The 22,651-nt window shown below is 30.2% G+C and overlaps 1 protein-coding gene across 1 annotated transcript in view; it reads right to left on the bottom strand.

Moving 5' to 3' along the window:
- The window catches only part of LOC129980643 (corticotropin-releasing factor receptor 2-like), a 208,248-nt gene extending 189,209 nt beyond the window's left edge, over positions 1-19,039 (bottom strand). The window contains exons 1-3 of the mRNA XM_056091023.1: positions 19,001-19,039; positions 17,898-18,066; positions 2,694-2,788 (exon numbers count right to left, since the gene is read on the bottom strand). Of these exons, the coding sequence (XP_055946998.1) occupies positions 2,694-2,788; positions 17,898-18,066; positions 19,001-19,039 (303 nt within the window). The remainder of the gene's footprint in view (positions 1-2,693; positions 2,789-17,897; positions 18,067-19,000) is intronic.
- Positions 19,040-22,651: the final 3,612 nt, after the last annotated feature.

Raw genomic sequence — 22,651 nt, 5'->3', positions numbered from 1 at the left:
AAGAAAGGCCCCTGTGTATAATTTTCTCAAAAATGTTGGCCGCAGACAGCATGAAACCTAACAAACTTAAACGACATTTGGAAACGCTTCATGGTACGTCAACAAACCCAGAGAATTTTTCGAATCAAAATCATATAAAAACCAAAAATCATTTTTAAAGAAACTTTGTCTGTGAATAAAAAAGCTTTAATTGCATCTTACAAAGTTCATATAAAATAGTCAGATGTAAAAACTTCACACCATTGGTGAAGAGCTTATTTTGCCAGCAGTAATTGAGATTGTAGAAACTATGTTTGGAGATAATTTTTCAAAACAATTGCAATCCATACCTCTTTCAAATGATACTGTTGCTCGTCGAATTGGCGATATAGCTGAAGATGTACAGTGCGAACTTTTCTCGAAGTTGCGTGACAAATTGTTTTCATTATAGCTTGACGAAGCAACAGATAGTAATAAAGATGCTCATTTAATTGCCTATGTTCGAATTTGTGATAATATGCCAGTAGTAGAAGAGCTACTTTTCTGCAAACCAATAGAACTCAAAACAACAGCGCTCGCATTATTTGATATTTTAAATGATTTTATGAATGAGGCAAACATAGAATGGAAAAATTGCCTCCGAATATGCACCGATGGTGCTCGTTCAATGTCCGGAAGATTCCAAAGTATACAAGCACATGTAAAACAAAAATCGCCTCAGTGCACACATTGCATGATCCACAGAGAAGCTTTGGCTTCGAAAGAAATGAGTTCTGGTCTGAATATTGTGTTAACTATGTTTGTAACTGTAGTAAATTATATAAAAATGAGACCCCTGAAATCGAGAACCTTTTCGCACTTTGTAAAGACATTGTAAAGTACATTCAGCGTTACTATTTTATTGCGAGGCAAGATGGTAATCACGTGGGCAATTTTTGCAACGTGTTTATGAATTAAGAGAAAAAATCGCCATTTTCCTACAAGAAGAAAACAGACCTGAGGCCGAGAATTTTCGCGATGGTTTATTTGTGATGAAATTAAGGTACTTGGTCGAGAAATTAAATAACTTGAATCTTCACCTCCAAGGAGCAAATACACATATGTTGGATACGAGTGATAAAGTTAATGCTTTTTTTAGAAAATTGGAATTGTAGAGCAGAGATTTAAAGCAAAAAACCTAACAATGTTTGCAAATGTGGATGATTGTACTAAAACTTGCAAGGCTGAAAAAGAACATGCAAAAGTGGTTTTTGTAACCATTAAAAATCATTTAGCCATGCTGGCAAAGAATTTTAAATAGTATTTTCACGTTGACGACAAACTGATAGCAAGTTACGAATGGGTTATTGATCCATTTCATAAGACTCCCGAAATACTCTCAATTGATGAGGAAGAAAAATTCATAGACTTCACGACAAGCGGCGAAAATAAAAGGCCATTTAGTAATAAATCACTATTTGAATTTTGGGCAGGAATAAGGATGATTTTTCTGCTATAAAAACAAGGGCATTTCACATTCTATTACCATTCAACATCCTACCATTGTGAAACAGTATTTTCTGCTGTGTCTTCTTTGAAGACAAAATATAGAAACAGAACTGAGAGTGGCTATTTCTAATACTAAGCCTTCCGTCGAAAAACTTTGCTCTGCAAGACAGGCCCAAAGAAGTCACTAATAATTATTAAATTTATTTTTAATTTAGTAAGTTGTAAGTTTTGATTTTGTAAGTTTTTCTTACTTTATTAAGTTATTAAACACGTTGAAATGTATTTTGTTTTCTATGTGTATATGTGCTTTCCTTTCAGTCAGTTAAGTAATTTTATAATTTTTAAAAATAATATTTTCTTTTGGATATTCTCGAGCCCCCCTCTAGTATCCTCGCGCCCCCCTAGGGGGGTGCTCCCCACAGGTTGAGAATCGCTGTCCTAATATTTATAATTGTTCATCATGAAATTGTATTAGAAAATTTAAGTTGAATTGCTAAATATAATCAAGTTTTTTAAAAATATATTTCAATAATTTATGAAAAAGAGAAAATAATTTCTTTTGTGTGAGTAGAGAAAAATGTTAAAATACAATGTCCTAAAAATAGCATTATCATAATAATGAGCCAAAGCGAAAACACAAACGAAAATTTCAAAGCATTCTTTAAAATGAAAAATATATTGCAAATATGTTAAGATTTCAATTTAGATATATTCAGATTAAAATTTCAAGTTATTTGTTATTTCTTTAAGTGGGAAATATTATTCAGAATTTGCTTTGTCTTAAAGAACAATTATTTTTCTATTTTCGTCAAAATCGGGATTCAAAAAGATTCTTACTAGGAAATATGTTTTATTTTTATAAACAATATTTATTTTGACTTATTTTTGATTTTAGCAAGTAACTTTTCAAAATATCTATGTTTCTTACTGTTGCATTTTATTTTCGTATATCGAAAAGACTATGTACAGCATCCACAATTTTTTGAATAATTGCATTCCTTTAACGCCTAGAAACTATCTTAGCGTTATCAACGTCTTAGACACTATCTAATCCCTCAATAAATCAGACATCAAATTCACAGTCCAATTGTCCTTCTTATAAGGCTATTTATTATCTGATGGCATATTTCCCTCCCTTCTGGATAAAGATTACACCCAAATGCTTTTCCAAGTTTACTTTCCTCTTGTTCAAGAAATAGAAGGAGACCTTTGAGAAACATACTTACCGGATCGTGAGGCAATAGGTCCAAGCATTGGGTGTAATTCGTCCAGTTGCCCCAAAGCCATTGTCCATCTTCGGAGCAGACGCGGAATGCTTCCGCTAGAAAATAGATAATATATAAATGCATTAATATGTTGTTAAATAAATATTGCAAACAAGGCAATTCATTCTATTTGTACTCATTTGGTTAAGAATTAAAGATATAATGTTACATTGATTTGTAAATTTCACTAAAGAAAATTGTATAAACATGCATGCTTCAGGAAAATGTTTTTGTTACAAGTTGTTTGGAAAATGTTTTATTTGTTAAGTTTTCAAATATTGCATTTTTTTCTGTTTTTATATTTGTTTTATTGTTGCATAACTATTTTCTTCTTGAAACACTATATAAGACGATGTTCTGATGATTTTGCTAAATAATAATAATCAAACATTTCAGACGGGAACACATTAGGGAATTCAAAAGTTTTCTGTCTAATAAATATCGGTGAAAATGAAACTTCAAAGCGATAATAATATTTTTTAGAGACAAAGCAATCTCAATTAAAAAAAATAAATTATTTGATGTAAAAATTGAACAAAAAAAAATTTTAAGTTTTCAACATTTTCTGTCAAAATTTAAGCAACAATTTCAATTTGAATACATTGGAGAGTTAAAATAAATAAATTTAAAGTAAAAAAGTAAACTTCACAAATTTTCTCAGAAAAATTAGAATACATTGTGTCGATCAGACTTCGATAATCATACGATAAAAATTTGAGTTTCGACTTAAAACCTTACATACCAAAACTGAAAAAAGTATCTTATTTTATTACATTTCTAAAGAAATTCTCATTTTAAAGAACTCATCTGGGAAAAAGAATTGTTTGGGAATTCTTCGGATATTTTTGTGCTTCAGCAAAAGTATTAGGAACTATTCCGTACAAAAATTATTACTTATCATTATTTTTATTAGTGTATTTTATCATTACTCTAATCTAGAGCGTTCTGATTGAAGTTTTAACATTTCCTTTGAAATAAATTTCTCGGGATAGTATATTTTTAATGAAATTTGTCTTGTTTTCATTATATATACAAATTATATTTTTTTAAATCTTTATATGGGAAATATGTAAAGGGTTAGCAAGAAATAAGTTACCCACTTTAGAGGGCTCTAAAAAGCGTTCTATTGATCCAAATGAGATAAAATTTGAACTACAGATTATTCAGATGATGCGCGTTGCATTTATTAAATAATAATAATAATAATAATAAATAGTACAAAATTTACCTTTAGGTGGCGTTGTAATACACATAAAACCCTTTAATATGGTTTATAATTGTTAAATAAAGTAAAATTAAAATTGCTTAATATGTCCTCCTTCATTTTCAACAATATGCTCTAATCGGAGAACCATATTTTCTATAGATGAGCAGTGTGAGTCTGCCGGAATATTAAGAATATGGCGCCGAATGTTGTCTTTTCAGATCTGGTAGAGATGATGGCTTTCGACGGTAGATATTGTCCTTCAATTAACCCCACAACCAAAAGTCGCAAGGGGTGCTGTCCGATGAGCGAGGAGGCCATGCTATTTGGAAATGCTTGTGCTTCTATGAAATGCTGTATTAACGATGTTACACGACGATCAATATGAGGTGATGCACCATCATGAAAATGATTCTTGAAGGCATTCACACTGTAGAAGAGTTGGGATATCATGTTACCATTGTTCTGTGACGGAACAGGTTTAGATTCCATTTGAAGTTATATCTTCAAAGAAATACGATCCAATGATAAAGGTAGCTGTAAAACCACGCCATACTGCCACTTTTTCGGGATGCAAGAGTTGTTCCTGAATAACGTGAAGGTTTTTCTCTTCACAAATTCGACTGTTGTGGGTGTTAACCTGCCCATAGAGACAAAGATGGGGCTCATCGCTCCACAGAATGTGCCATGGCCAAGTTGTGTCTACCACCATTCGTTCAAAGAACTAAAGTGCAATAGCTTTCCGAAACCTCCGAGTCCCTATCCTGCAACAGGTGCACAAACTTGATTTTGTATGGATAAAAATGCAAAATCTGCCATACGATTTTTCGTACAGTTGAATACGACATATCCAGAACACGAAAAACATCTGGCAAACTCAAACTGGTATGCGGCGACTGACTGCTGGTTCCAACAAGCGATGTTGCACCAATTTCGTCGCTGGAAGACGAGATTTTTTTTCACCCTCTACCTGGAAGAATGCCAAGTTGCCCAGTTTTTAAAAATTTCTGCATGATCTTGCGTAGGGAACCTGGAGACAGTGAACATCTTTGTGTCTGCTTCATACAACGAAATTCCTTTAGAGCTGCAACGGAGTTTTCTTGGTTCTGTTAGAATAATTTCAGCAGTTGCGCTTTTTCTTGCAACGTAGACATGACGGACAGAGAAGAAACTAATGTTTGTGCAGAATCCGCCTTCTTTTTATCCAAAGAAAAAGGGTAATAGACATGCGCTGTAACGCAAATTATGTTTTACATTATTAATATATTCAAATAAATGCCATTTGTGTTACAGCGCCATCTATTGGTGAATTTTTATACTAATTTTTTTAAAGTAATCAATGTAAAGCGCATCATCTGAATAATCTGAGATTCAAATTTTATTTTCTTTGGATCAAAAGGACCGCATTTTAGAGCCATCTGTAGTGGGTAACTTATTTATTGCTAATCCTGTACTTCCATCTCTAAAAAAACTAATGAAACAAAACTTTATTTTTATACATGGAAATTGTTGTTCTCCTCGTTAAATGGGATGAAATTGTTGCTTGGATAATTTTCATTTTATTTGAACTGCTTTTAAGTGGAACGTGGAAGAAAAGTTAAAAATGCCAGAAATTTATTAGCTCATTTAGCTGATTCTTTTGAAAGAAACTGAGTTATCTAGAAATGTTGCCAACAGTAATGAAAATAATTTTTAAAATGTCTTAAAAAATACTACAGAGTATCTGCAATCAACAATGAGAAAAAAAAGAATTCAGGGATATAAATAGATTTTAAAATAAAATAAAAAAAGGAACAGTCAACGCAATTTAAGAATACAAATTAAGACTCCGAATGGATTTCATTTTAAAATTCTTTGATGAAAATCCGAAATGTGGTGTAAATTTCTATATCAAAATTTCCTGAAATATTTTTCTTTTTATTGATGCTAGAATAAGAAGAAAGCTACAATTGGGCATTCAAATATATTAGACAAAAGCATTTAAATAAATAAATTAAAGAGTTTTTTATCTGACACTCATTAAATATTATTTTCTGCATTCTTTAAATATTATTTTCTACACTCTTTTAAATATTACTTTCTACATTCTTTTAAATATTACCTTCATCATGTTTTTGTATATTGTTTTGTGTTATCTTTTTAAAACCACATTTTTTAAAGAAATGGTTATCAGTTTTCATATATTTTATCGGTGCTTTGAGGACATATTAGTTTATATCTACCATACAGTAATTTATTTCTATACAGTAATTTTTGATTTGGTATTTGAACGAATTTTTTAAATTTACTATTTTGAAAAAATATTATATCATTTCTTTATTTTAACTATTTTTGATTAATTGGCTTGGTGATTAAGAATTTGTTTCTTAAGAAACATTTAAATAAGAAGTAATCGAAAGAAGAGTAGTAGTATGGGAAAAAGTTTTAAACCTGTTTTGTTTTAAAATATATGTCAAATGTTCTCTTCCAAAGAAATGTAAATTTGGATTTCTTGATTCATTGAAAAATATGTTATTTAAAGAAGAATGGGAAAATTTTAATAACTATATTTTTAGCACATCATTGAGGTTACGATAAATTTTTTTTAATAATCATCAACTAATTTCACGCCTTTGTTCAATTTTTTAGAGTATTTCTACATTATGGAATGTTCTATCTTTTGTATTGCCGAATAGATAAATTAATCCCATTTCTTTTGATTATTTAAATCCAAATTTTCATGCAAATATGCCATTTCTGTATTAAAACTGCATTTGATATTTGATTCATCTATTTTACTGACATTTTTAATGATCTTATTTTCCTATTCATGGGCAAAAAAAAAAAATGCATATGACTCCACTACGCAACAGAATGCATTTTAACTACATCTTATCACCTAACGAAACCATCAGCTAACCTTCAACAGGTCTGGTTCTCCAGGGGGTAGCAGATAACTCTCTCAGCAGGGCCAAGATCAGAAAAATGGTTCAATTCCTGCATGAAGAGTCACAGCTGTTCAGATACTGACCGCCACTCCTATAACATCGGAAAACCCATCTCACCACCTGCACGACAAGACTTCCACCCAGGCCCGGAAACTCCAACCACCAACGCAGCGCATCCTCAAGCTCAGACAACTCCATTCAGTCCTGCATAGCCCATGACATCCCTGCTCCAACCCAACCTAAAACCAACCATTCCTGCTCTAACCCAGGCAAGTCAGCTCCTCACCAGTCTAACCGAATTCAGCTCGCCTACTCCAATGCAACCCACTGCAGCCTAAAAATCTTTAACCCAGCCAACATCAGCTCCACATCATCAGCCCAATCACCATTACCTCCACATCATTAGCTTAGCCATCTGCAACTCTCACTCTCCATGTCCACCCAACTGTTTAAATAATCGTTAATATTATAGTCGCAGGGGCATGGAGAGGTGTTAAAGTGTTTGCATATGCATACATATGAACGACAATGAGCCATATGCCAGAATTTTGCAAATTTAATATAGATTATGACTTTAGTGAAAAAATCATATGCTATCTTTGGATTGGTTCAATAACTTTCATTGCATTTTTCCAATTATCGGCCATGTACGTATATTCATCTTGATATACAAAGGAATTAGATTTCACAATTCCCATCCAAATTTTGTTGTTTGTTGTTGTTTTTTTCTTATGGCACTTGCCACTGACAAGCCCGCTGTTACGAAGACAGCGATTTTAAGCCTGAGGGGGACGTCTCTTATTTTTTATTGCAGCGCCAACTAGAGCCAAGAGTACGACTTTGCTACTCACGCATCACTCATTCGCTTGCACAACCCCTTTTTATAGGAGGGCACATTCACACATCTCACAGATAGAACAACAGAAGAACAACCATGCCCAAACCGGGACTCGAACCCGGGACGCCCAGATCACGGGGAAGACGCGCTACCCCTATGCCAGGACGCCGGCCCATCCAAATTTTAATGCAGACATAAAAGTTAAGAGCAAATACCATGCCCCGAATTTCCTGCTGTGTTAATAAGTCCACATAAAGACAGGTATAATGCAAAAAGTATATATTTGGGGAATTGTGAAATTAAAAGAGACCTAAAATATCTAGAGGGAAGATATAGAAACATGAGGATGCATTGTCTGGTGATTGCTGTATTTTGCTTCTACATTTTGCATATACCTGAAATCAATGGTTCGGGAATGATTTCCCCGAAATTTTTAACATACTCTCCAATAAATGCCGTACACTCCTCCCTACTCATGAAACTTGGTTCTTGGGAAAAGCTTAGAATATATTGCCTGGCACTGGCTGATGATATTTTAAGAATATAGATTATTGTTGTTTATCTGGCAGTTATATTGAATTTATTGTTCAGCTTTTTACCGACTGACTGGAACAAAATTTGACATGGAACTACATTTATAGACCATAATGCAGAATTTCATTGATTTAATTCAATGTTAAGAATTATTGCACTTACACGCATACCAAAGTGTAGACTCTTTGACCGATTTAGTTCAAACTTTGATAAGAATATTTATTTTACGTATTAAATCTGTGGACAGAATTTTGTCCACGACCAAATTTACGAAATTCCATATGCTAAACTTCATTCATCACGTTCAAATCGGTTGTGAGTTATAGTGTTTATAGAAAGATATAATAGAAAAAGAGGTGTTTTCTGAAAGCAGAGTTCTAAAATTTGGAAATTCGTGAAAATCTCGAGTTTAAATTTTTTAATGATTGCAATACATCCTCTATACTTCGCATATTAGGAAAAAAAAAACACTATAAAATATTTATTGCAATAGGATGTGTGAGATACACCAATTATGTTTTCGCTGATGGAGTAAATTCAAGTATCACAGTCGCATGGCAAAACATAATAACGCATTCTATTTAACATCCTGTTACACAACTTAATTTCCTTCATTCCCTTTTCTTCTGATAAGCACAGCATAAACTCCGAAATTCAATCAAATCCAAACGTTTTTTGATGATTTTTTTGAACGAATGAATATCAAATATTCAACTGAAAATCATCAACATAAATCTTTTCAAACAATGAAAAATATCAAAATAAAATTAATGATTTTATACGATATTATGAATTGAATTAATTTTATGAAAACTCAAGAAAAGTAAAATGAAATGCTGATACAAAAATCCGCATTAAAACTTTTATCAAGAATTCGTCCTACTTAATTATTCTAAAATTGGCATTTCCATGCGCATTCCAAAGTCCGAATATCTCTTTTAGATAATGGTCCTCGATATTTAAGGATTTGGAATTCAATTCTTAAAAATTGTTCAAGTGAAACATAATTCTTTTTTAAACATTATTTTCCCAGCGCTATTTTTGTATTCTCATTGCTATTCGGGGAATTTCAAAAATCTATTCTTTAAATGAATTTTATTGGAAAAAGGTGATTAATTTGCATACATATTAGTTTTGATTACCATTACGAGTGCATTTGCAATGGTAATCAGAAGAATCCTTCAATAAATTATTTTCTGATGAGGTGTGAACACAATAGAAAACTGAAAGAAAAATCGTTTTAATTTCTTTTGAAGAGTTTTTAAAAGTATTGTCATTAATCGGTTTGGTGATCAGGTACTATAAGTATAGTGAAAATAAGAAGAGTATTGAAAAAAAAAGAATTATTTTTGTTTCGTTTTTTAAACTGAGTTCTGTGTGAAAGAGATATTTATTTCAACTATGCATTTTTTCTAATGCGCAATGAAAATTCTGTTAGAATTCTGTATGATTGCTTCCTGGAGCAATAAGTTTCATAATAACAGAGATATTATGAAACACATATTTTAATTACAGATATTTCAATGGATTTACAGATATTTTAATGAATGCGGAATCGATAATAGTTCAATAACTTCTGGCCTTGGAGATGAATTATCAGAACCCCCCCCCCCCCCAAGGTTCTCGAAAGTAAAGGAACTAAGCCGGCATCTCTATTAGGAGTCGATATATGGGATTTTCCCAGAAGATTCTTTACTTCGTCAGAGAAAATAGATGAAACGAGAGATGAAAACGAATAATGTAGAGTAAATTCTTTCTTAAGAGCCACTCATTACGGAGAGAGTTCTCTAGCTGCTGTTGCCTGTGCTGTTGATATCAGGAATTTCTGGTTTTGTGAACGTCATATGCTTCATAATTTTTTTGGGATAAGAATCGTTATCTATTATTAACTCGGACAGACTTTCATAATAATATATTATAGCCATTTATCATTATCTAATTGCTTTATTAATATTTCTTAACTGAATGGCTTATTATGAAGATCTTAATCGATCTAACGTGCAAACATCACCTTATGTTTATTTACTGTTAAATAATAAAAATTTGCATGTTATAAGCTGTTTTCTTAATGATTTTATGCAGTATAATAAATAAATATATATTGATGCAGGGAATATAAAATAGTTGTTTCAGAAATAATAGGATAGACTTCAGAAATAAATCAGGCATAAAAAAATAAATCATTTTTTCAATAGAATATGGGTCACAAACGGAATGGATTCTATTACGAGGGTGAATTACTGTTTTCCTTTAAATCAATCAGATATAATTTTGCGAGAAAACAATACGATATTGCGATATTGCTTTCCAACTCATGTAGCTCCATCGTAAGGAAGAAAGTTTTACGGTCAGCTCTGATGAATGCTGAACCGATGATTCCCGATCTTAGCTACAAATTTAGCGACTATTTTCGACAAATGGTTGCCAAGGTAGCAAATAGTCACGGAATATTAGAAGATTCTTGGCGATTTTGTCGACAAAATGGAAGATAGTAGTCAGGTACTGAGGCAGTATCGAGTCATAAAATGGTCAGTCGTGAGTTGGCTTCGAGTAAAAATCAAATAAGTAAACGGATCAGACGTTTGAAGGAAACGAATAATTGTGTTAAGTTTCTCTTTCTACGAAATACTCTGACCATTTATTGCTGTTACTTGGTGCGTTTACTACTGATTTGCAGTTTATGTATTGTTGCGTATTGTAAATGCTGCTCTTATGTACACTCGGCTGTGTTTTATGGTCTGTATGCCTGTATTGAATAAACGGCTTTACTTGTTATTCAGACTGTTGGGCTGTTTTGCCATACACACACTACAAAGAACCAATTGAGTTACTGATTTTCAGATTTTGCAAGGAATTTTTTGTTACAATATCATATACTAAAATTCCCGGAATCAGATATAAAAACAATCTCATTTTTACGTATTCACTTTATAAAAATAGTATATTAAATTTACTATGGTGTCCCTTTATATAATGCAATGGTCATTTTTATAAATGTCGCAACACGTACTGAAGTTTGGCAGAACATAGATTAATTGAACGTAGTTTTACGCATTTGCTGGTCCGTCATATATATTTTTAAAATGATGATGTTTAGTAGATGAACATGAAATATCAATAAATTGCATGATGCAAATTTTACTACCTGTAAATTTTATGATGCAAAGTACACTATCTGTAAATTGCAAGATGTAAATTATAATACCTGTAAATTGCATGATTAAAATATTTTTCAAACCTATGTACAGATTAGATAGTTGAGTCTCGATTAACTGTATTAGGAACATAATCAATTCTTCAGAAACATATTCTCAGGAAAAAGGACTTTTAATAATTTGTATCAAAAGTTCACAACATATTAATGCAGTAATAATATTTTTACACAACTTTAAAATTCAAAAATGAATTTTTTTATAATTATATTTTTTCTGTAATTTTATTTCTTTTAACAATATATTGAAATATACATTACAAATCCCAATAGCCTTTCATTGTTTTCGTTACTTCATTTATACACACTCATATTACCTTCACTTCGTTGTTATGGTCATATCAATATATTTGTTTTTGTTTGTATGCCATCATTCATATTCTTAAGAAAAATTAAAAAAAAAGATATGAAGAAAAAATATATAAAGAATTATTATTATAAATATCATAAAAAGAATTATCATTAAAAATATATCAAATTCACCGGGCTCCGGGGTAGACCTTAGAACATTAAAATTTTTTTGGTATGTAAGATGAGAAAATACAATTTGCTATAGAACGTCAAATATATTTTAGTAGTTTGACGAAGATATTTTGCAATTCTCTACCTTACAATTTTTTATAGAAAATCCAATAAAAAAAACTTACCGAAAAGTAGTCTCTTCGAATATATAACCGCAGGTATGCCTCACCTTGCCATCACGTAATAAAGTCAATAAAATATGTACAACGGATTTGAAAATGTAATTCAAGCGATATGTTTGACGTTTTTCAATTGATGCTGACTTGACTATATTACACGCTTTTTCTGAAAACACCGGGAAATATAATTCGTTCTGATCCGTTTCCTATCTGATAACCAAAGAAAAAATTAATTTTCCAGAAATAGAGACTGGATCAAAAAGATGAAACTATTTATTTTTACAAAGGATGATAATCATAAAATTTTTTCATGATATTCTATCAATATAAAGGAGATGGAGTCAAACCTCAACTAGAGTTTCTGAAGAGTTCAAGGGTAGATAGTACAGCTGAGTATTTGGTTTAATGTATCTGATCACAACTATGGTTCAAGGACGTGCGATGATAAAAATGAATGATACTTTACTGACCCATGTGAGATAGAACAATGATTTAGTTCCAATAAAAAGGGATGAGTTGACTTCCAGGTGTATATTCAAGGGTTACTGGCCATAAATTGTATATCTTCCCTTTAATAAAATCTGAAAAATCTCGAGTAGACAATCCAGTCACTGAGACCACACATCGGTCTACGTGTTTCGAATTATGCTTATAAAATAAGCATAGTATAAAACGTATAACCTTTTTTCATTTTCTCGAACAATGCCTTGACCCACTAAGTCACTGATGAACAAATGCACACTTTATTGAATTTCAAGATTACAAGCTAAAATTAGGACTGTAACTTACCCAAGATTAAGAATTTTCCCTTAAAGTAGTTTTTTTTCAGAAAAAATAATCAGATAAAATAATTCAGAATCTTGTATATCATTCACCTTAATGATATACAAGATCTATAATTTCTTTGTATTGTATTTGTTATTGTTTGCTGCCAACTGTTGGAAGTCACTAGTAAAAAAAATCTAATGTTTCTTTTGATTACATACGAGGTTATCTATTCGGAACATCTGTTTAACCATAAAATGCACGACTTTTTATTTAAAAAAACGAGTTTTGAATGAATGCATATCATTTAGGAAAATTATTACAAAAAGATTTAACTTATTTATTTTTGGGAAATTAAAATGTGCAAAATGGCTACATTATGAATTAAACGATATCCCAATGATACAAATCATATTAAGACAATTCTGCAATAAAAATAAAAGTTCTTTTGTATCAACATATCTTTTTTTTACAATGTAAAAAATAATGTTTTTCTGCTATTTTTAGTTTATACAGAAGCCTACTTGATGTTTTCCCAAGTTTCTATTTTAAATTTAATTCTAATACCGTTATCGTCATATATCAGTCTTTTCTACAAATGTTTATCAAAAAGCATTTAATAAAGCATTTCCAAATGCTCATTTTCATGTGGAACAATCATATAAAGCTTATAAATGTAAATAAGAACGTGTAGCCAAATGGCTACATGATGCAATGTAGGACTAAACTTGCTGTGAAATAAAATCCATAATTTCTTTAGACTTCAATGGTCTTTTTTGTAAATTATTTCATGTCTTTGTAAGATAAGATCTGTGCTTCATCTGTGCTTTCTTTTAATGATAATTAAACAGTTCATTATGTATGTATCCCATGATGCATTAGAATGAATAGCATTTGTGAAATTCTTAGGAGATTTTTACATCAAATTCTTAAAAGGAAGGAAATCGTATTTTAATGATCAAGATTTCTGACCAATATATAGAATGCACCATCTAGGAACATAAAGGATGTACATCAGTTAGCAGATATAAAAAGTCAGAAGGCATTGTGTACGCATTATTCGTGAGAAAGTTATCAAGAGCATAATTAAATATCAAAATTAAAATCTCATATATTTTATTTTTATAATTTAGCAACATATATAGTAACATATTTTTTAGCATTTCTTAATATTTTATTTTTGTACTGTATTTTTACAAATCAAATCACATTCTGGAATATTTCTTTTTACAATCTTCACAAACAGAAAATATATATATTTCTAAATATACAATTATATATTAAAGCATACTTTTTCTTTTAGATGTATCAGTAATTTATGATGCACTGGTAAAATCTCGGCTTTAAGATTTCACAACAGATCTGATGCCTGTACTTAAGTGAATTTGGACATATTTTTGTCGTCGAAGCCCTGAACTGGAGCTGAAGTATGAAAAGTTGATGGATCAGATGTTATTATGGGCACGTTCATCATCATATCATAGTTTAAAATTCTGAAACTACTGTGTAGATTCAAATTGAGATGTTAAGGAATCAAATGAAATTTATTTAATGTAGCTTGAAAATTCAGAAAGATATTATTTTTAAGGAAAGATAATTTAAAGGAAATGAAGGTGTTTATAAAAGAGAAGAGAAGAGAAAGTTAAAATATTCTAAGAGGTTTTATAATTAACATTTGGCGACACTTAATTTCACATATCATACCAGAGTATTCTTGCTGCAACTGAATTATCTAATATAATAATTTCTTATTAAACAAATTTAAAATTAAAAAAGATAGATTTTTAAGGATAACAATTTTAATTGCCATCCGATTCACCCACCCTTTAAATTTGACTGTTAAAAATACTTTTTTTTGAATAATTTTAATATTTCTTTTCATTTTTTTGCAATGAAATTCAAACCACTTTTATTGTTTCATCAAATATTTAATAGTATGATATTCTTCAATGGTTTAAATTTAAAGAAGAAAGATTCTACTCACTAACTGTGCTATTTACAGGAGACATGGGAAAATTGAATTAAAAATAAAGCAAAAATCAATGCGTAATTTCAAATAGATTATGCAGACACTTCAGTTTTTAATTGTACCATTGTGTCATGAAAATCGATTCCATTAGAAAGATTTACGTACATAATAAACATAACAGGTGTATAGCTATTAAGATAATGTTGTTTTAATATTTATCTCAATTTTCCGAATAAAATTATCTGAGGAAATTATGAACATGAAATGAAATGTAAGTGATAATAAACACAGCCAATATTCCTGACGAATCAGCTGGTCGCAAAGGCTGCTAGTTTTAAATAAAAAGGATTGGAAATTAATATGTGCATAAATTTGTTTCTATGTTGGCTGATTAAAATTACTTGGCGTTAGCCATTATCAAATTTCTAAATTAAAACAATCATTTGCTATAGTTAGTCATCAATTCTTTGCTTTTTTAATAGAAAAATATTTGGTAACAGATTTTCTTTATTATCTTACAACTTGATATGATAAGAAATTATTTTTTGAGCTAATACTAATAAGAAACATAAATCAGATAACATGCATTGGTGTGAATATTAATGAAATGACGTGTTACAAAGTAGAGTAAACACTAAATTGAACTAACTACCTCAAGAACGTTATAACATCATAGTTAACGCAAGATGCAGCTATTGCTAACTCAGCATTTTCAGATTCATTATACGTTCTTTGATATCATAACAAGATATTTAATGGTACATCTTAATAGCATCCAGAGGAAAGTTTGTCGATTAATCTATACTTAATGACTTTTGGATCGGCTGTGGAGTGGTTTGTAATTCTCTTTTTTATCAATTTTCTCGTATTTTATCTGGATTTAATATGAGTAATAAGAAAATTTCTTTGCGCCATTGACAATGAAAGAATGGATACTCATTTGTTAAATTGGTGGAGATATTGAGTTGAAATAATGATATTAGAATAGTGAATTTGAATTAGAATTTTAGACCACGTCGTCGACCGTCTCAAAGATTGTACCCAAATTTGCGACCAGTTTTTCTCAAGACTGATTAGCCTAAGAATATGAAAATGTTGATTGTTCTAAACTGTTCGGTTCAAAACTTAATAAATCGACCAGATTTGATACCAAAAGATAGAAACATTAATTTATTTACTTAAAATTTGAAGTGTCAAGAATATTTCGCAGAATAGGATTCCTTAGGATCAAAGGATTGTATAAAAGTTTGACTTCATATTTTTAAAAAATAAATTTATAGGCCGAAACAAAATAAAATATTGTTTAAAGCTTTTTGAAAATAAAACAAAAAATTGAATTTTGTGATGAATCCGAGAAGTTTTTATTGTATAATTCTTGAGATATGACATAAATTATAAAAATTATTATGTAATACACTTAAGTGCTGAATGGCTCTGTTTCCAATGCTCATATTTTTTTAAAAAAATGTTTGGCTTCAGTAAAAAATTTTAAGAAATTAATTGCAGTTTAATCATTTTCACTTTAATTTAAAGTTGAAATTTTACGGCAACTAATAGAAAATTAGAGATACATGGTGTCTTATTGCTTAATAGTATGAGTAAATTATGACTATCAAAATTTGAAACTTAAAAATATTTTGACTAATAAACTATTAAAGAAAAGTTATATAAAATATTTAATTGGAAATTTTAACGAGCTTTAAGTTGGTGAACCGGCTGGTCGCCAAAGACGGCTAGTTATTAATATTTACGAAAAACGAGATTTAGGAGCTGGAGGGCTACATTTTCTTATGCGTATTGCTTTTAACTTTCAGTAAAAATAGATTCACTGTCATAAATTATATGGTGAGGATTTGCTTGGTTCCTATTTAAAATATGAAATGATGCTTTTGAATTTTATTAAATTAATTTTACACATATATCATTTCCACTGATTCCCAGAGATACGGGATGGTATAGAACTTTGATTAAGTCAAATAACCGTCTCTCTTTTTTTCCCATATGAATTGAAGTCCTATTGTTGTTTCTTATGGCACTTGCCATGAACAAGCCCGCTGTTACGACGACAGCGATTTAAGCCTGTGGGGGAGCGTCTCTTGTTTTTTAGTAGCGCCCACTAGGGCCAAGAGTACGACTTATATACTCAAGCATCACATTCGCTTGCATCTTTCGCTTACTTCTTTTTATAGGGGGGGGGGTGTACATTCACACATCTCACAGATAGAACAGACGAAGAACAGCCATGCCCGAACCGGGACTCGAACTCATTCCGCCCAGATAACGGGGAAGACGCGCTACCCCTATGCCAGGAAGTCGGTATTGAAGTCCGAATCTGTATTATTATAAATGAAAAGTAAGGGAGATATGAAATATTTTTAGTTACTTTATGCTAATATGTTTAGATTGAGCACAATTTTTTGAAACAATAACTCTTTCATAGTTTGAAAGGGTTAGTGCTTGGTTTTGATGTTTGGTTTTTCAGCTGAAAAACCAAAATATCTTTGTCTTACATAGATGAAAAGCTTATTGAAAATAAAATTTCAACATTTCAACATTTAGCAGATGTTTATCAATTTTATGTAATTTACTTATGTAAATGTCTAATTAACCATTCTACAAGTCTAAAACAAGTTTTTAATGGTAAACCTAAAAAAAAATATTTCATTGTAATAAATTATTTTAATATAATTTCTCCTCTTTAGGGCACAAAAATAGTTTCTATAATATCTTAGTTAAAATATAAATAACTATTTTATGTTTCAACTATATTTATATGTTTCATAAAAAAATTTCTATGAAAACTAAGACAATTTTATCTGAAAACAATATATATTTGTAAGACATTACATTTGGAACTTAAATTCTATTTCACTAAATATTTTTATTTAAAACCTTTTGCGTTAAAAATCAATTCTTTTTCAGACTTTTACAATGATACTTCCCTAAAAGGAATTAGAGCATCCCAGAAAATGAAACTGCTTTTTTGAGGAATCCTGAAAAACATCTTCAAAACTAAAAAGCTCAAGAAGACTGCATTTTTACGGACATCTCAAAAGTTTCTTTTCACAGTTCTTACCATTTTCTTTGGAATGGGACCCTCTGAAGCCGACGTCGAAGGACGCGAAAATCACCGAGCAAGGTCGAGAGACAATCCTCCCCGCTTGAGTAGAGGGCCAGCAATAGAAGGAGTCCCAAATTGCTTTGCAAAATGGTTCTGCAAAAGAAGAAAGAATGCAAAATTGAGACTTTTTTTATTTATAAAAACGGAGAATATATATTTGTCGCTTTGTATCTGGTAAAGCTTTATAGATTCAAAATACAGTGTTTTATGGAACATAGTTATTGTTCGAAATGCTTATAAAAATTTCTGACATTTGTCATACAAACAATGCTTGCTTTGAATGAGGGAAATATAAAAGAATATAGGAAAACCAGAAAGATTTTAGAAAGAAGATAAATTCAGCTGCTATGGTCATGCATCAATCGTTTGCTTTTTGAAATAAATTCAAAGATGGAATATTGTTATTGTGAATGAAATAACCAACTGAAATGTTTTGATTTTTTTGTTTTCTTTTTTTAAATTAGATAATGCTATTAAAAATATTGATTAATTTAATTTCTTTTTTGATTAACTTCTGAAGAAACTCTCCATCCAATTTTTACTTTACACTAAAAATTAGCATCTTTTTAATTTCCCTGATATGGATTATATAAAAAAAGAATCTTGAACATTTAAAATTTAAAACTCATTCCTCAACCAGAAAAATCATTTTTATAATTATGTTCACCAATCTGCGAGCATTACAATTTTAAAACACTTTGAAAAAGGCAGATAAAATTTGGTAAGGAGTCTTTAAAGCAAATTTTCAGATTTCTACTAAGTTTCAAACGAAATCCATTTAGAGAAAGTCTCTCTGCACGTTTCTTCTCATACGCGGTTACAAATAAACAGGAAAAGCTAGATTAATAATTTGTTTTATAAATTTAGCAATTAAATTGTAAATCTGTTTCAAATTTGGATTCAAATCCATCAAGAGGCTGATCGTTTATTGATCTGTATTCAGTGATCAATCAATCACCAAAAATCGTCTTTGACCACAAGCTAATAGGTTATTTCGTAACATGGCATGCAGTTAGTCATGCACAACTACTTTCTTTACTATACTACGAACCACTCACCCTGGTTTTTAGCAAATAATGGCCTTTTAACATGATCATCATTAAGTGGTTGTTTTATCATTCATGCCGAGTGCATGAAAAATATTAGTTTAGAAACGCTTTCATTTAACATGACTTCTTTCTTATTTGTAGATATGAAACTTTATCATCGCCTTTCTCACCGATTTTCTGATGTTTTAGATTATGTTGAAGCTGAAGTTAAAGCAGGGTAAGAAGATCCATGGAAAAATAAGTTGGATTTTCTTAGTACTACCTTAAATAATAGGAAAAAGCCAGAAGTAAGTATCAGCAGTTATAATGAAAAATATTTGAGTTTGATTTCAATAATGAAATATATAACAGCAACATAAGCTTAAAATACTTTTTAAAAATGATAGAAGATAGAAAAACATATATGACTAAATCATTATAAATGGTGACATTTAATAAATAATGTTTTCAATTTAGGATGACGTACAAATAATTTTTGTGAATTTTGATTAGTTGTTCATTATTAAAATTTGAATGTAATTGCTCCGAGGTGGACATTCTCACCGTGCCTTAAAAAGTATATTGTATGCTGTCGTGCATTATGCCAACACACACACACACACACACACACACACACACACACACACACACACACACACACACACACACACACACACACACACACACACACACACACACAATGGGATATAAAAAATTCTCAGAAAAAATAAATAAATATGCACATAAATCACGCTTAAACTGATGTAGTTCAAGTTCTTGAAAGATGGTTAAAAGCTTTGATAACTTTATTAGGAGTTCAATCCTTTCTTCGAGAGTTTTATTAGATATTTAATCATTATAGAATGAATAGAGCTAACAAAAATAAAAGATAAAGTGACCAAAGTTATTCCCTTTAGTCAACCCCAAGTGATTAACACCCAAGTATTGTTAAAAGAAGCATTATGATTATTTCAGATTTACGTTCTCATAAAGATGTCACAGAGAATAAAGATATACTTTGTTCTTACAAATTGCTTTTTATCAACGCTCTCTAGAAACAAAGTAAGGATAAGCCTTTCAATGGATTTTTTCATCTGTATTGAAAGAAACTATTCGCAATATTTTGTCATTTCATTACGAAATGAATTTTTCTAATAAAAATATATTTTAATTTGATTTTTTTTTACTATTTTTTACTATAATGGAATTTAAAGATTGATCTTTTTAAAATGATGCTTGTGTGATCTTAATGATGCTTGTGTGAAAACATAACAATAAGAATTCTTAATGTTAGGACATTTCATTAAAAATTTACATTTTGTTTCCCATACTTTTACATAAAAAGGAAACAAACCTTTTAAGTTTTGTATTTTTTAATTGTAAAAACTTAATTAACTTGAGCTTTGCTGAATTAGAATCTGAACTTTGAACTTAAAATAGTAACATTCTATTGGAATTGCAATTGGACTTGATAAATAATTGCAAATATTTATTCATCATCATTTGCATAAGAGCAAAATAAAATTTCAATTGAGTGAAAATTCAATGTAATTAATATTTGTCGCTTTGTATCTGGTAAAGCTTTATAGATTCAAAATACAGTGTTTTATGGAACATAGTTATTGTTCGAAATGCTTATAAAAATTTCTGACATTTGTCATACAAACAATGCTTGCTTTGAATGAGGGAAATATAAAAGAATATAGGAAAACCAGAAAGATTTTAGAAAGAAGATAAATTCAGCTGCTATGGTCATGCATCAATCGTTTGCTTTTTGAAATAAATTCAAAGATGGAATATTGTTATTGTGAATGAAATAACCAACTGAAATGTTTTGATTTTTTTGTTTTCTTTTTTTAAATTAGATAATGCTATTAAAAATATTGATTAATTTAATTTCTTTTTTGATTAACTTCTGAAGAAACTCTCCATCCAATTTTTACTTTACACTAAAAATTAGCATCTTTTTAATTTCCCTGATATGGATTATATAAAAAAAGAATCTTGAACATTTAAAATTTAAAACTCATTCCTCAACCAGAAAAATCATTTTTATAATTATGTTCACCAATCTGCGAGCATTACAATTTTAAAACACTTTGAAAAAGGCAGATAAAATTTGGTAAGGAGTCTTTAAAGCAAATTTTCAGATTTCTACTAAGTTTCAAACGAAATCCATTTAGAGAAAGTCTCTCTGCACGTTTCTTCTCATACGCGGTTACAAATAAACAGGAAAAGCTAGATTAATAATTTGTTTTATAAATTTAGCAATTAAATTGTAAATCTGTTTCAAATTTGGATTCAAATCCATCAAGAGGCTGATCGTTTATTGATCTGTATTCAGTGATCAATCAATCACCAAAAATCGTCTTTGACCACAAGCTAATAGGTTATTTCGTAACATGGCATGCAGTTAGTCATGCACAACTACTTTCTTTACTATACTACGAACCACTCACCCTGGTTTTTAGCAAATAATGGCCTTTTAACATGATCATCATTAAGTGGTTGTTTTATCATTCATGCCGAGTGCATGAAAAATATTAGTTTAGAAACGCTTTCATTTAACATGACTTCTTTCTTATTTGTAGATATGAAACTTTATCATCGCCTTTCTCACCGATTTTCTGATGTTTTAGATTATGTTGAAGCTGAAGTTAAAGCAGGGTAAGAAGATCCATGGAAAAATAAGTTGGATTTTCTTAGTACTACCTTAAATAATAGGAAAAAGCCAGAAGTAAGTATCAGCAGTTATAATGAAAAATATTTGAGTTTGATTTCAATAATGAAATATATAACAGCAACATAAGCTTAAAATACTTTTTAAAAATGATAGAAGATAGAAAAACATATATGACTAAATCATTATAAATGGTGACATTTAATAAATAATGTTTTCAATTTAGGATGACGTACAAATAATTTTTGTGAATTTTGATTAGTTGTTCATTATTAAAATTTGAATGTAATTGCTCCGAGGTGGACATTCTCACCGTGCCTTAAAAAGTATATTGTATGCTGTCGTGCATTATGCCAACACACACACACACACACACACACACACACACACACACACACACACACACACACACACACACACACACACACACACACACACACAATGGGATATAAAAAATTCTCAGAAAAAATAAATAAATATGCACATAAATCACGCTTAAACTGATGTAGTTCAAGTTCTTGAAAGATGGTTAAAAGCTTTGATAACTTTATTAGGAGTTCAATCCTTTCTTCGAGAGTTTTATTAGATATTTAATCATTATAGAATGAATAGAGCTAACAAAAATAAAAGATAAAGTGACCAAAGTTATTCCCTTTAGTCAACCCCAAGTGATTAACACCCAAGTATTGTTAAAAGAAGCATTATGATTATTTCAGATTTACGTTCTCATAAAGATGTCACAGAGAATAAAGATATACTTTGTTCTTACAAATTGCTTTTTATCAACGCTCTCTAGAAACAAAGTAAGGATAAGCCTTTCAATGGATTTTTTCATCTGTATTGAAAGAAACTATTCGCAATATTTTGTCATTTCATTACGAAATGAATTTTTCTAATAAAAATATATTTTAATTTGATTTTTTTTTACTATTTTTTACTATAATGGAATTTAAAGATTGATCTTTTTAAAATGATGCTTGTGTGATCTTAATGATGCTTGT

The sequence above is a fragment of the Argiope bruennichi genome, chromosome 8, assembly GCF_947563725.1.
Source record: "Argiope bruennichi chromosome 8, qqArgBrue1.1, whole genome shotgun sequence".
Lineage (NCBI taxonomy): Eukaryota > Metazoa > Arthropoda > Arachnida > Araneae > Araneidae > Argiope > Argiope bruennichi.
The sequence above is the reverse complement of the archived record's forward strand: the minus strand, read 5'-3'. Positions and strand labels throughout refer to the sequence as shown.